Genomic DNA, 12,178 nt, shown 5'->3' on the forward strand with positions numbered 1-12,178 from the left:
ATCCCAGACACATATTGTACGCATGTCCAAGGAAGGTCTGGGATTCTTCTCATCTCATCATTCCACCCACCCACCCCTTAGAGATCTGCCTTTAGAAATAAGAGATGGCAACATACCTTAATTTGGCCTTTCAAACAGGGATCACTACACACTGACCGGACCATTCCACTTTTGTTCATCTGAATCCGGTTATCGTCAATATATAACATCCCTTCATGCCAGGTCCCAATGTATACATAATCATAATGGTTAGACTCTATGCGCTGCAGGTTCATGATGTCATACCTAGGGAAGAAGAGCAGAGGGCAAAATGACAAGTTAACCATGGCCAGTATGCATAGCATCTCCTTCACTTCTCCCACTCAGATTCAAAATGGAAGACACCCTCTCTCCCAATGGTCCATTTAACTTCATTGGCCATGCTCCTTATTAAAATCAAATAATTACAGGTGTGTGTTCTGGCCACTATTTCCTTCACTTTGCCAGAATCAGCTTACGATGGTCACCAGGGCCTACCTACCTGTGCTACATAAATCTCTGTCAGTCTATGTTTATGGATTTTTCTGAGCATGTTTATTGTTGAAATGGGGATTCCATCTTAATGGTGCTTAGTATGTCTATGATTTTGAGAGAATAGTTGCTTTTGCTTTTGTACAATTGTTGGGGATGTCTACCGAGATTTGTGCTAATTCACTTCCCTTGTTATGAAATGCCAGGTGAAAAATGCCTCATGAGAAATAATTAACAAGTAGGAGGTTCAAATAAGTAAAAAAAGTGGTGATCATATTGAAGGGAGCTACAAGGACACAAAGGAAGTTCATAATGACTTCAGGGTAATGTATGTAAACCTGATGCACAAGGTGGTCTTAATGATTTCTACAAACATTAAGAACATTGAGTTAAAAACACACACACCTGTCTCTTAGGGTGAAAGGGATATTTGAGTAATGATGAGCTAAAATTCTAATGTTCAAAGCCAGAAAATTATCTGACATTTTTGGGGTGGTTAATCTATATTATTCAAAGCTAAGGGAAGGATCCAATGTTGTCCCTGCATTAGCACTACTGATGTTGTATGAGCATAAACTAATGCTTGCACAACATCACTAGCACTTACTAGTGCTGTAGTGGGAAAGAGGGGCTATTCCCCTTTAAAAAAAGGTGTGTGGGGAGTGCATACCTTCCCCCCCCCCCAGTCAAATCAGACTCCTGTATGGTTTTTTTGAGGAGGTAGTAAGACAGCAAACAACAACAATGACTTAAGCTTATCTTGCTGATCCCCTGCATAAATTCCTTGTATGTGGAGGGGGGAAATAAAGAAGAACTGATTGGGAGTTGTGACTAGAGATGTCAGCAGAATCTGTTTGGGAGGGTTGAGCTTGGTAGGCCTATCCAGTGGAATTTTAGGATGTTTTTATAATGATTTTAGGATGTTTTAACAATGTATATTATGTTTTAATTCAGTTTTATGTATTTATATTTACTGTTGTTCCCCGCCTTGATCAAAATGGAGAGGCGGGTAAGAAAATTATTATTATTATTATTATTATTATTATTATTATTATTATTATCATCATCATCATCATCATCATCCAGCTCAATGCCCCAAACCTCAGACTCCGGCTTGGTGGATGATGAGTTGGGCCAATTCACTGAGTTTTCAGTGGGGTGAGTTGCACAAATTATGATCTGTACAAAATCACGGTCTTAAATACCACAACGTAAGAACAGCCATGCTGGATCAGAGTCCATTTCATGGATGGAGTATTAATCAGGGTCCAAGCAACAGTTTTTAATATGTTAGGCAGGCTCCCTAATGAAGCATGGTGATTTGCTACTACTGGAGGAGGCATATTCCCCAGCCCATGGAGTGTGCAACTTAAAAGAGGCAAAAAGTCATATTTGGTGTAGTGCTGAAACCTTCTCCTAGTTGCCACTCTTACCCCTGCAATCCCTCCTCCAGACACTTTTCTGCCAGTCAGGCTCACTTTTGATATCAAAGAGTCAGAAAAGGGCAACTAAAATGATTAAGGGGCTAGAGCATCTCCCCTATGAGGGAAGGTTACAACAACTGGGATTGTTTAGCTTGGGAAAAAAGGAGGCTAAAGGGAAACCTGATAGAGGTGTTCAAAATTACACATGGTATGGAGAATGTGGATAGGGAGACATTTTTCTCCTCTCTCAAAATACTGGAACCTGGGGTCATCCCATGAAGCTGATTGGTGGGAGATCCAGGACAAATAAAAGGAAGTACTTCTTTACACAGTACATAGTTAAGTTATGGAACACACTACCACAAGATGTAGTGATGGCCACCAATTTGGATGGCTTTAAAAGGGTGTTGGATAAATTCCTGGAGGCGAAGGCTATCAATGGCTATTAGCCCTGATGGTTGTGTGATATCTCTAGTATTCAAGGCAGTAAGCCTACGTGCACCAGTTGCTGGGGGACATGGGTGGGAGGGTGCTGTTGCACTGTGTCCTGCTTTGTTGGTCTTTGGTCGACAGCTGGTTGGCCCCTGTGTGAACAGAGTGCTGGACTAGATGGACCCTTGGTCTGATCCAGCATGGCACCAGCTGGAAGAAAAGTGCCTTGGGTCAAGGGCAGCAACAGCAGGAGCTGCAGGCAGGCAAGGGTTCAGTTCCTCCCATAATCCCAATTGCACTCCAACTCTCCACATTACATGTGAATGGGGCAGTCCTTAGCTTAAACCAGTATTTCTGCCATAGATACATGTAGGTTAAGCCTGGCTGTTTGGGGACCATCCTTTGTTTTTCTTTTCTTCTAGGGTCCTTCCCTCAGAGGACAGCAGGCCAATCCTTTTAACTTGATCTGCCAGATAAGCCACCTGTCTTTATGTAACCCATGGCGGCCCAAACCATGTTCTCCTTGGCTTAAGCAGGTTTCCTATGATGGATTCAGAGAACCCTTGACATAAATTAATCACTAGGTTGCACTTAATAATGAATGAAAGGCAGCTTTGCAAGCATCTCATGAACATTTCGCAACCCAGGTGGAAAATCTGCTCCTCACCGGCTCAAGGGAAATTGGAGATGCTCGCACAAAACCAAAACAAAGTCAGCTTACATGCTTCTGCCGGCTTTTGAGTTGCAGCCTCCTTGTTCCACCCACCATCCTTGCCTCCCACCACCGTGCCTGTCTGAGGCATACCAGCACTGCGTTGCAAAACCCTTCTGGTGCTGCTTTGCTAGGTTGCTTTTTCTCACATAGAAAAGGAATTGTGTAAAAGGGATGACTGGCAGCCGTAATTTCGAGGTGACAGAGAAAGAAGGAGGACTGCACGGAGCCGAGTGAAGGAAGGAGGAGAAAGCACCAGTGAGTCTAGACAGACAAGCTGGCTGATGAGAGGTAGAGAAGAAAAGATTGTTGTGGGTGGCAGGCAGAGGAGTATTTTGATTGAAAATCCAGGATGAGGAGAAAGCTGCAGCTAGAAACTGTGATTTTGTCTAGGCAATTGCAAGAGGCATGCTTCTTTCTGGGCAGCTGTTTTGTCTATCTGCTGGGTGGTTTTAGACCAAGGTGAGAGCACTCAGCCACTTTCAGTATCACAACCATGCAAAGGCTGAGGACAAGAAAAGCCAGACAGGTGTTTGTGTCCTGAATAGTAATGAGGAACAGGCAAATGAAACTGATTCAGAAAAGCAGGACCTTGGCCAAATCTTTTTCTCACCTGAACTTGAAGTAAGATCACTCCTGTTTGATATTTTTACAGGTCAGTTGTAAATTATATTTGTTGAGGAGTTAGAACCCAGCAGTTACAGAGGGAATGTAACTTACACATAGGAGTCCATCATGTATGTAAACAAAAACAAAATTCAGGTGTTTTTCTGGGTTTCTTCAGGGTTTGTTAAATGGTTCACAATGGAGATATACTAGGAAAACAGGGAATATTGGGGAAACTGTGGTTTGTGAAAACTGTAGGTAATTATCAAATCAGATACTAGTTTGGTATCCTGGTTTGTTAACTAACTGTGGTTCACATTATGGAACAGGATACTGCAGTTTGTTATAAACTGCAAATAGAAGCTTCCAGTCTCTAACACCCATATTTGTAGAGGGGAAGAGAAGGGGGAGTACATGAGCCCGAGGGAAATTGTCATAACCTCAGCGATGGTTTGTTGTTATAACGAATGCAGCCTTACATCACTATCCTATTGCATTCAATGGGTCTTACTCCCTGGTAAGAGGGTATAGGATTGCTGCCTTAATGTAGAGACCTTCTGTCGACTGACCTTAATTTGACAGATCTCTTTTGAGCCCATGAGGCATATCACAGCTGGCAGGAAAACCGGTGTTTTGCTGAAGTGCAGATAGATGGTTGGTCAGTCCTGTGGCCTCTCGTCTATACATAAAGTGCCAGCTATTTATCATGCTATCCCAGTTTTGTCAACCTCTGGTTAGGTAAACAACATCTATCATTTTCAGAAATGAGTTATCTTCTTGGAAAGGAGCATTGGATTAGCTTCATATGATCTGCAAGCAAAAGACTAGATGCTATTTATTTCTCACCTTAAGTACTTTTCTCTTTAATATTTGTTCTTACTACCACTGAAATTAAGTCACAGTGAAATTAAGTCACAGTGACATTGGGAAAGAGATGCATATGGTATTTTGCAAGGCATTTCCAGATCCTCTTCTAACTGCAGCCCCTCATGCCCATGGCTGGGTGGACCTCCAAACCATGAATGAAAGGGGTACAATGGACTGCTCCAAAGCATGAATGAAAGGGATACAATGGACTGCTGTTGGAAAGACCCTCCTGCAGTTGGAATAGCCTTCTTCTTGCACCCTGGGCTGTTTGAATCCTGGACACAGCTGACAATTTGAGCAGAACTATATTCTCATCATACTCCTTGATTTAACCCAGGCGTCTTACATATATTCGTAGTTGAATGAGGAAGCACTCTCATAAAAAGGTGTGTGTGTGTGAGGGGGGCAGAGGATTTTCTCCTCCAAGCTGGATTGGTGGCCATTTCAGAAAATGATAATGCTGAACAGCTTATTCAGGCATGGCTGAAGCACTGGATTTAGAGCCCCCTGATTTTCCTTCCCTGCTAAATAGCCAACATGTGCAATTTCCAATTTTGTTAAAGTGTTATACACATGAAGTTCTGGCAGCTGTGCTTGCACATAGTTGGACTGTGGCCATATAACATGACTGAAAGCTGATTAATGAACCATAATTGGCACCGGGCCTGCCATTTCAAGTTCTTATTCCTTTAATTACATCAGATTTGAATTCTTAAGAATGTGAAGCTTCATTTTGACCTCAGTAACATTCTCCACATAATATCTAAAATAGAAATGGACAACACTGGTGGGTCCAGTGGTCCACTTCCCTCCAGAACGCTCCCTGCTGCTTGCGAAATTGACAGTGGCGGCAGCCATTTTCTTTAAAACAAGCTGTGCAGGGAGCAGACACCTGGTTTTCAAGAAAAAACGTGCTCCAGGAAGTTTTGAGGACCATGATTTTGCTTCAAAACAACTTGTGCCCTCCCTCACATGCCTTGTTTTAAAGCAAAACATCCTTTTTTGCCACATTATGGCAGTTGGAGGTGTATATGTGGCCCGTTAGCTGTGTGTTTATCACCCATGATCTACAACAACCATCCTTTAACCGTGGTACATTTCATACTGGGCCTGTTCAGACAATACACTAAGTCAAGGTTAGGCCACTAACACTTTTGCAGGAAATGGTTAGTGAGCGTGTTTAAACCGTGGTCATGTAACCACCATGGTTAGGAAGGGTTCACACAACACGCTAAGTCAAAAGGCTTAGCTCAAAATGCTTAACTACCATGGCTAAGTGTGTCATCTGAACATATATAACTTTTTGCTTTGTAATAATAATAGAACTAACGTTACTTATTCACAAGTAAGCCACCCTCAGTCACCATGGCTTTGCTTGCTTCGTTTGTATTTTAACATTTATTTAATTGCAAGATGATTGATTTTTGGTCCTTGCAGCTGTTGGGTGGATTTGAACATCCCACAGCAAAGCACTTGTGGGTTTTTCCTGCTATGCCTGTGAGCATGATCTCAAGCCTGAGAGCAAACAGAGATACTTTGCATTTTGGGACGAAGGCTTATTTGCTTTACTTTCAGTTTAGAGGTCGTCCTCCTCATTTCTGTATTCTTATCAGAAAAGGCAGCCACGGAGAGAGAATAGCATTCTTGGGTAGCTCTGCAGAAAAAGTCATGTGAAGCCTCCAGGGCACTTGATAGTGTGTACATGATATGAAAATGAATATTGTTATGTCTTGCTCATGGTGGGTTGCATCCAGTGGTGGGTTTGCCTTAGCAGACAGGGCTTCTCTTTGTACATGATGGGGCACCTGACTTCAGTGATCTCACCGCTTGCGGCAGCCCTCTGCACCTGATCCCATGCTGGTCCAGAGGGACCGACAACCATCAGGAGCAGGTTTTTGAGGTGGAGAGTGAGGCAAAGGGCTTAACCCTGTAGGATGGATAGGTGACAATCCCCGGGGAAGGAGGGTGTGTCCTTCCCTCTGCAGCATCTTTCCCTGGAGAAGTGGTCTTTCGCTGGATCACCAAAGCTGTTTGGCAGGCTGGCAAGAACCCACTGTTGTAAGGAAAGAGGGTGCATCTCCCCACGAACTCTCTTTCCCCAGAGGGGCTGAGGTTAATGCCTCCCCCAACGAACTTCAGCAACACTGATGGGATTGCGGAGAGGCTTTCACCCCATTCCCATCCTAATGATACCAGTTTGCATGGTCTCAGCTGGGTAAATAAGATACAGCAGCTTATTTCCTCCACCATGCAGCATGCCAGTTGTATGCTGCAGGGGATTTGCATAATTTCCCTTGGCAGCGTGGCTTGGCGGGTCATGTGAACCCAGCCAAGATTGCTTGTTGCCATGAGTAACAAGCCTCCCAGAACCCTACCACAACTCACATAACATAACAAACTGTGCTGCCAAGTGTAATTATGCTAATACTCCCTACACATGACCAGCTTGTGCAAAGTAGCTAACAAACCAGTGTGGCTTATTAACCACCCTGTGATCGCTGGAATTGGAGGGAAGTTAAAGCCTCTCTCCCAACCCAGCAATCTGCAATAGGATGGAAGGGGGGAGTATGTGTGTGTTTGCAAGGGTGTGTGTGTGAGAGAGATGTGTGTGCCTATGTCTGCAATGTATGCACGCAGAGAGGAGTTTGCATGTGCCCTGCAGCCCTCTTGCTACCCACTCATGATCTAGACGATTCCAGGATTGTGTACAAAAGTATGAATAACACTATTCACAGAAATGTATCAATACAACGTAATACAAATCATGCAATAACCTAAACAGAATGCAAAGTCACAGTTCAGCTAAACAAAAAACAAACTAACTAAAAGCACAAAAACAAAGAGAACGAAATAACATATAGAATGCCTGGGGAAAGAAAGGTTTTAACCTGGCACCAAAATGATGATAGTGTTGGCAGCCATCGAGCGTGTCTGCAGGAGGCATTCCATAGTTGAGGGGTCACTACTGAAAAGGCCCTCTCCTGGGTGAATATATTCTGCTAAAGACGATACTCAAAGAAGGGCTTCTACAGAATATCTTATGGCACAGACAGGCTGGTATGGGAAGAGTTGCTCCTTCAGGTATTGGGTCCCAAGCTATTTAGAGCTTTAAGTACCTCTTGGCCTCAGATGGTAATAGTCAGCCAATGTAATTCTTTCAGAATAGGTAAAATATGAACCAGTCAAGATTCTGGAAGCCTTGTTCTGCACCAACTGAAGCTTCTGTGTCATCTTCTGAATGGTAGCGGTAAAATATAATGCATTACAGTAATCCAGTTTGGAGGATTAATAATCCAATTTGGAGCATGAATAATTATGGCCAAGCTATCCCTGCCCAGGTGACCCAGCTGAAGCTGGTAAAAGACACTCCAGGCCAATGAGCCCACCTGGGTCATTGCTAGATCAAGGGGCATCCCAATGCTCTTTCTTTTAATGCAAAAAAGCCCCTTTGTGGCTGGGGTATGCTGGGGGTTGTGTCTAAATATGCATGGGATTGTGTCCTTACTTACTGTTTTGGTTATTTTCAGTTCCAGGCATGCTATATGTTTTGTTTGCTTTTACTTTAATGTCTTACTAGAACCACTGTAGAAGTAATGGACAGTTCTTTCAGGTATCATAGGAAAATGGTAATTTGGGGAAATGATTGGGGATAACAATTGGTCCATTTTGATGAGTCAGCCACCTCCACTGCCCTCCCTTCTCGAAGAACAGTTCAAGCCCCTTGTGGCAGGCCAGAATAATCTGTGGGACCAGCAGGGTGTCAATCATGTGAACTGTATTTGTCAGATCTTCTTTAGTAAACCCGACTAACATCTCAAGAGGTGGGTGGAGAACCCAGTGCTGTATTCTTTTGTCCATGAAGATGGCAGTTGGAGGAATTCTTTCTGCTTAAACTGGTAAGTTGGCACATTGGGCAGATAGTTTTCAGTGTTGAAAGTGTAACCTTCTAGCTATGACTTGGCCTAAATTTCATAAGCTGTGACGACTGTGACTTCAATTAATGAAGCAAAATGTAATACCACCTTACCTTCCTGGGGCATCTCCATTTTCATCAATCCGAACTTCCTCTCCCGAAACCCCGGAGAATGAAGAATTCAGGAGAAAATCCAAGAGTTTGCTCCCATCAATTGGCTTCATGGCATCACACAGTCCAACATGTCCTGGACAAAGGGCATGATGCATGCTTTGTAGGCCATGGGCCATAGCATATATGGCATTGATAACAAATCCCATTTTACTGTCTTGGACATAGTTTTCTTCTAAACTTTCGTTGCCTATAAGCAGAAGACAAGTGTATCAATGTAAATTAAAGTATTGCATAGGAAGATGTAAATTACATGTCAATTAATGTAAATTAAATTAAAGTTTAATGAAATGTAAAGAGATTTATGCAATTGGGGCCTGCATCATAGATAGGCATGATTGGGCCCCTGCTGAGTGCCCATGCCTCAGCAGGGACCCACTAACAAGAACCTCCTGGAGCTGCTCCCCCTCTTCACTATGGCCATCTGCTTCTTCACCTGCCTCTTGCATTAGCCTGGACAACCATGGCGGTGAGAAGGAGATGCCCCTGCCTGCTTGCACCCTGGTGCTCTGCCTGTCAACCAAGCAAGTGGTAGCAATGATGAGAAAGAGGAGGAGGAGCAATAGCAGCTGGCGACAGTGGCAGTGAGAAGGCAGATTCACTGAAGGAGTCTATTTCTTGCCCAACGGCCCTCAAAAACCTGGATATGGTACTGTATGCAATACTTTGGTATACATTTAAGCACTGCAATTTCCAGAGTACTGTAAATATAAATTCATGCTATCCCTTATGCCTGGAGCTGCCTCCAGAATTCAGGCTCTTTCCCAGGGCCGGCTCTACCACTAGGCAGAGTGAGGCAACCACCTCAGGCAACAGTGGCAGCAGCCACCTGGGTATTAAACTGCCCAGCTGTTCCCTTCTGTTAGAGGACAGAGCACAACCTGTCCTGGGCCCCCTAAGCTAGGCTGCTGTCTTACATGTGGCCGAGGACACTATCCCATCGCCAGTGGCAAAGTACGATTCTACAGCCAGGCCAGTCAGCTTCTTATGTGGACTGGGAATGGGGCGTCATCTTGCCCTTTGCCTAAAATACCTTGGGCTGGCTACCTCTGTTATTCCTTCAAATCCCTCCTCAAAACCCACCTTTTCTGTGAAGTCTTTGGCACAACCTTCTAGTCCCAATCCTCAGTCTACTATTATATCTAAGCCTAAGCATGTGTAACTGAAACGATCACACATCCTATCTCCCTTTACTCCCCTGCCTCCATTTTCCTCCCCTTCCTCTGTTGTCTGGTTTGGGACTGTTACTAGAACGTTCTCCCCTTGGTGCAGGCACCCATCCTCTCACACTTTGCAAAAGACCAGGTACATGGATAGCATGAGATATAAACATGAATACATACATTACAATATGAGACACAACCGTCTTTCAAGTCAAAATAAGAACCTCAAAATAAGAAATGGTAAGGGGTGGCCTAAAAATAATTCTCAATAAGCAGAGCCTGACCTAACAGAGCAAGGTTGGGGAACATGTGACCCTCCAGATGTTGCAACTCCCAAAAGTGGGTGGTGGTTACACATTCCCTTAATAGAAATAAATTCCCAGACAAAAAGCAAATGGCAGGGTGAGGTGGGGGAGAGAAAATCCACTGTCCCTTGAAAGAGAGCAGGGTAGGCCATTTTAAAGAATAAAAATAACCTTCTGTGGCACCTTTGAGCAATTTCCTCTTGCTTTTGTCATGGCTGGGTCAGCTCTCTTGCTTCTGCTGTAGATCAATATCTGTCGGCCTGTTCATGAGATTTATTTTAGCTGGTGGCTGCCATAGTCTTCAGTCAGCCTGGGTTGACATGTAGTAGCCACACGGCCATAGGGAGAGCCACTGGCAGGGCAGCTGATGCCCTGTGCCGAACGCAGAATGGCTGGCAGGTTATCTGAAGCTGTCTCAACAGCAGCTTTTCAGCTGGTGGTGATTGATGCCAAAAGCGAACCCATCCGGCCTAAGAAATCAGCACTCACATGATCGGTCTGTGGCAGTGGGCTAGACGTGATGGCTGCTGTCTCAGAGGTTGCCCTTGCAAGGATGGTGCCCCCCATACACAAATAACCAGCCTGGGGTCCCTGGCCTGGATCAGGACCATTGCATTTGGGGAGTGGGGTATTAATGCTTTGCCTCCACCACAGTCTGATTGGAATCAGACCACCTTGCACTTATTTGCAACAGGAGAAAAATGCTCCCATTAGCTCGAATGGGAACTTTCCTTCCATTACAATTAGGGGGCTGATTCTGATAGGGACCATGGTGGGTACCCCTCCTGCTATGCCGTGAACCTGCCCCAGGTATCCCTCTCCCCCGAGCTGGCTCTTAGTTAAAGAAAAACCTTATATTGCCCATATAAGGGCAAATGTTACGTCTAATTTGGCCCTTAATTTTTGTGCGGTCTGCTTCTGAACTGCCACAACCATGTCCTTAAAAATGCTTATGTACATTGCCTCTGTGGCTGCTACCTCTGATTTTTCCTTCTCTTAAGTATATTGACATGCAAACCTTCCCCTAAAGTAACACACAGAATAGAACTCTCTGCTCAGGTCACCAGTTGCAGAATGGAGGCAAAGGGATGTGAGAAGTGGATGGAAATATTCCTCATGGATGACTTATAAGGCAGATATGAGTTATTTATGTAACTAACAGTAAGGGTAAGCCTGGGGTATGCCTCAGCATGTATTTTGCCCCAGTGGAGGCTGGTGGTTCTGAATCCATTCTAGTTTTCAGTCAGAACCACCCAGAACTCTAAAGGAGCTATCCAAGGTGCTGAACCTAGTTTGAGGAAAGGGTTAAGCACTTTCTGAGTCAAACCCAGAATAGAGTCATAGGCCCCAACGAAATTGGAGACACCAGCCCTTGGCCTATCACAGTGAAACTTATTGTGGCTTTCTGGGTAGAGTCCATAGCTCAGTGGTAGAGCATATGGTCTGCATGCAGAGAGCCTCACATTCCATCCATGGCATCTCCAGCTAAAAAAAACCCAAGATCAGATACACAGGTGATTGGAAAGATCTCTCCATGATACCCTGGAACACCGCTAACTTCTTCCTAGGAACATAGGAAACTGCCTTATACTGAGGGGCTGTCTATATGCAGGGAAAGCTCCATGGTGGCTGCGGCTCTGCGCTGCATCAGTTATATGACAACAACAACAGTTTATTGCTTATGAGCCAGTCAGGCCATGCGCATACAGAAATATAATAAAATGCTCCTCATGGCAGAGGTAATGCAAAAATACAAAGTGTTAATAAAATGTCTAACAAGAGCAGGTTAAAACAACTCGTAATCCTGGACAATATTTGGTGACATATTATATTATACTAATAAGTTTAGTCTTTTATGGCTGCCAGTGACTTTCATTTCTCCAGAGCCCGTTTGTTATATGACACAGACGCAGCTTCATAACTACTGCAGGGCTTTCCTGCAAACCTATGCATTGAAAAAGTTAGGGACTTACCCCCACTTTTTAAATGGGAGTGGTGTCAGTATGGCTCTTCTGCCATCTGATATCGCTCTGATTGGTCACCTTCCACCAGGAAGAGTGTGGGGCAGCGGCTCC

The 12,178-nt window shown here is 44.2% G+C and overlaps 1 protein-coding gene across 2 annotated transcripts in view; it reads right to left on the bottom strand.

The window, feature by feature from the left end:
- GRM1 (glutamate metabotropic receptor 1) overlaps positions 1-12,178 on the bottom strand; it is a 224,946-nt gene that overhangs the window by 43,852 nt on the left and 168,916 nt on the right. For both annotated transcript variants that reach the window (XM_063124574.1, XM_063124575.1), the window contains exons 4-5: positions 8,579-8,825; positions 117-285 (exon numbers count right to left, since the gene is read on the bottom strand). In XM_063124574.1, the coding sequence (XP_062980644.1) occupies positions 117-285; positions 8,579-8,825 (416 nt within the window). The remainder of the gene's footprint in view (positions 1-116; positions 286-8,578; positions 8,826-12,178) is intronic.

The sequence above is a fragment of the Elgaria multicarinata genome, chromosome 4 (genome assembly GCF_023053635.1).
Source record: "Elgaria multicarinata webbii isolate HBS135686 ecotype San Diego chromosome 4, rElgMul1.1.pri, whole genome shotgun sequence".
NCBI lineage: Eukaryota > Metazoa > Chordata > Lepidosauria > Squamata > Anguidae > Elgaria > Elgaria multicarinata.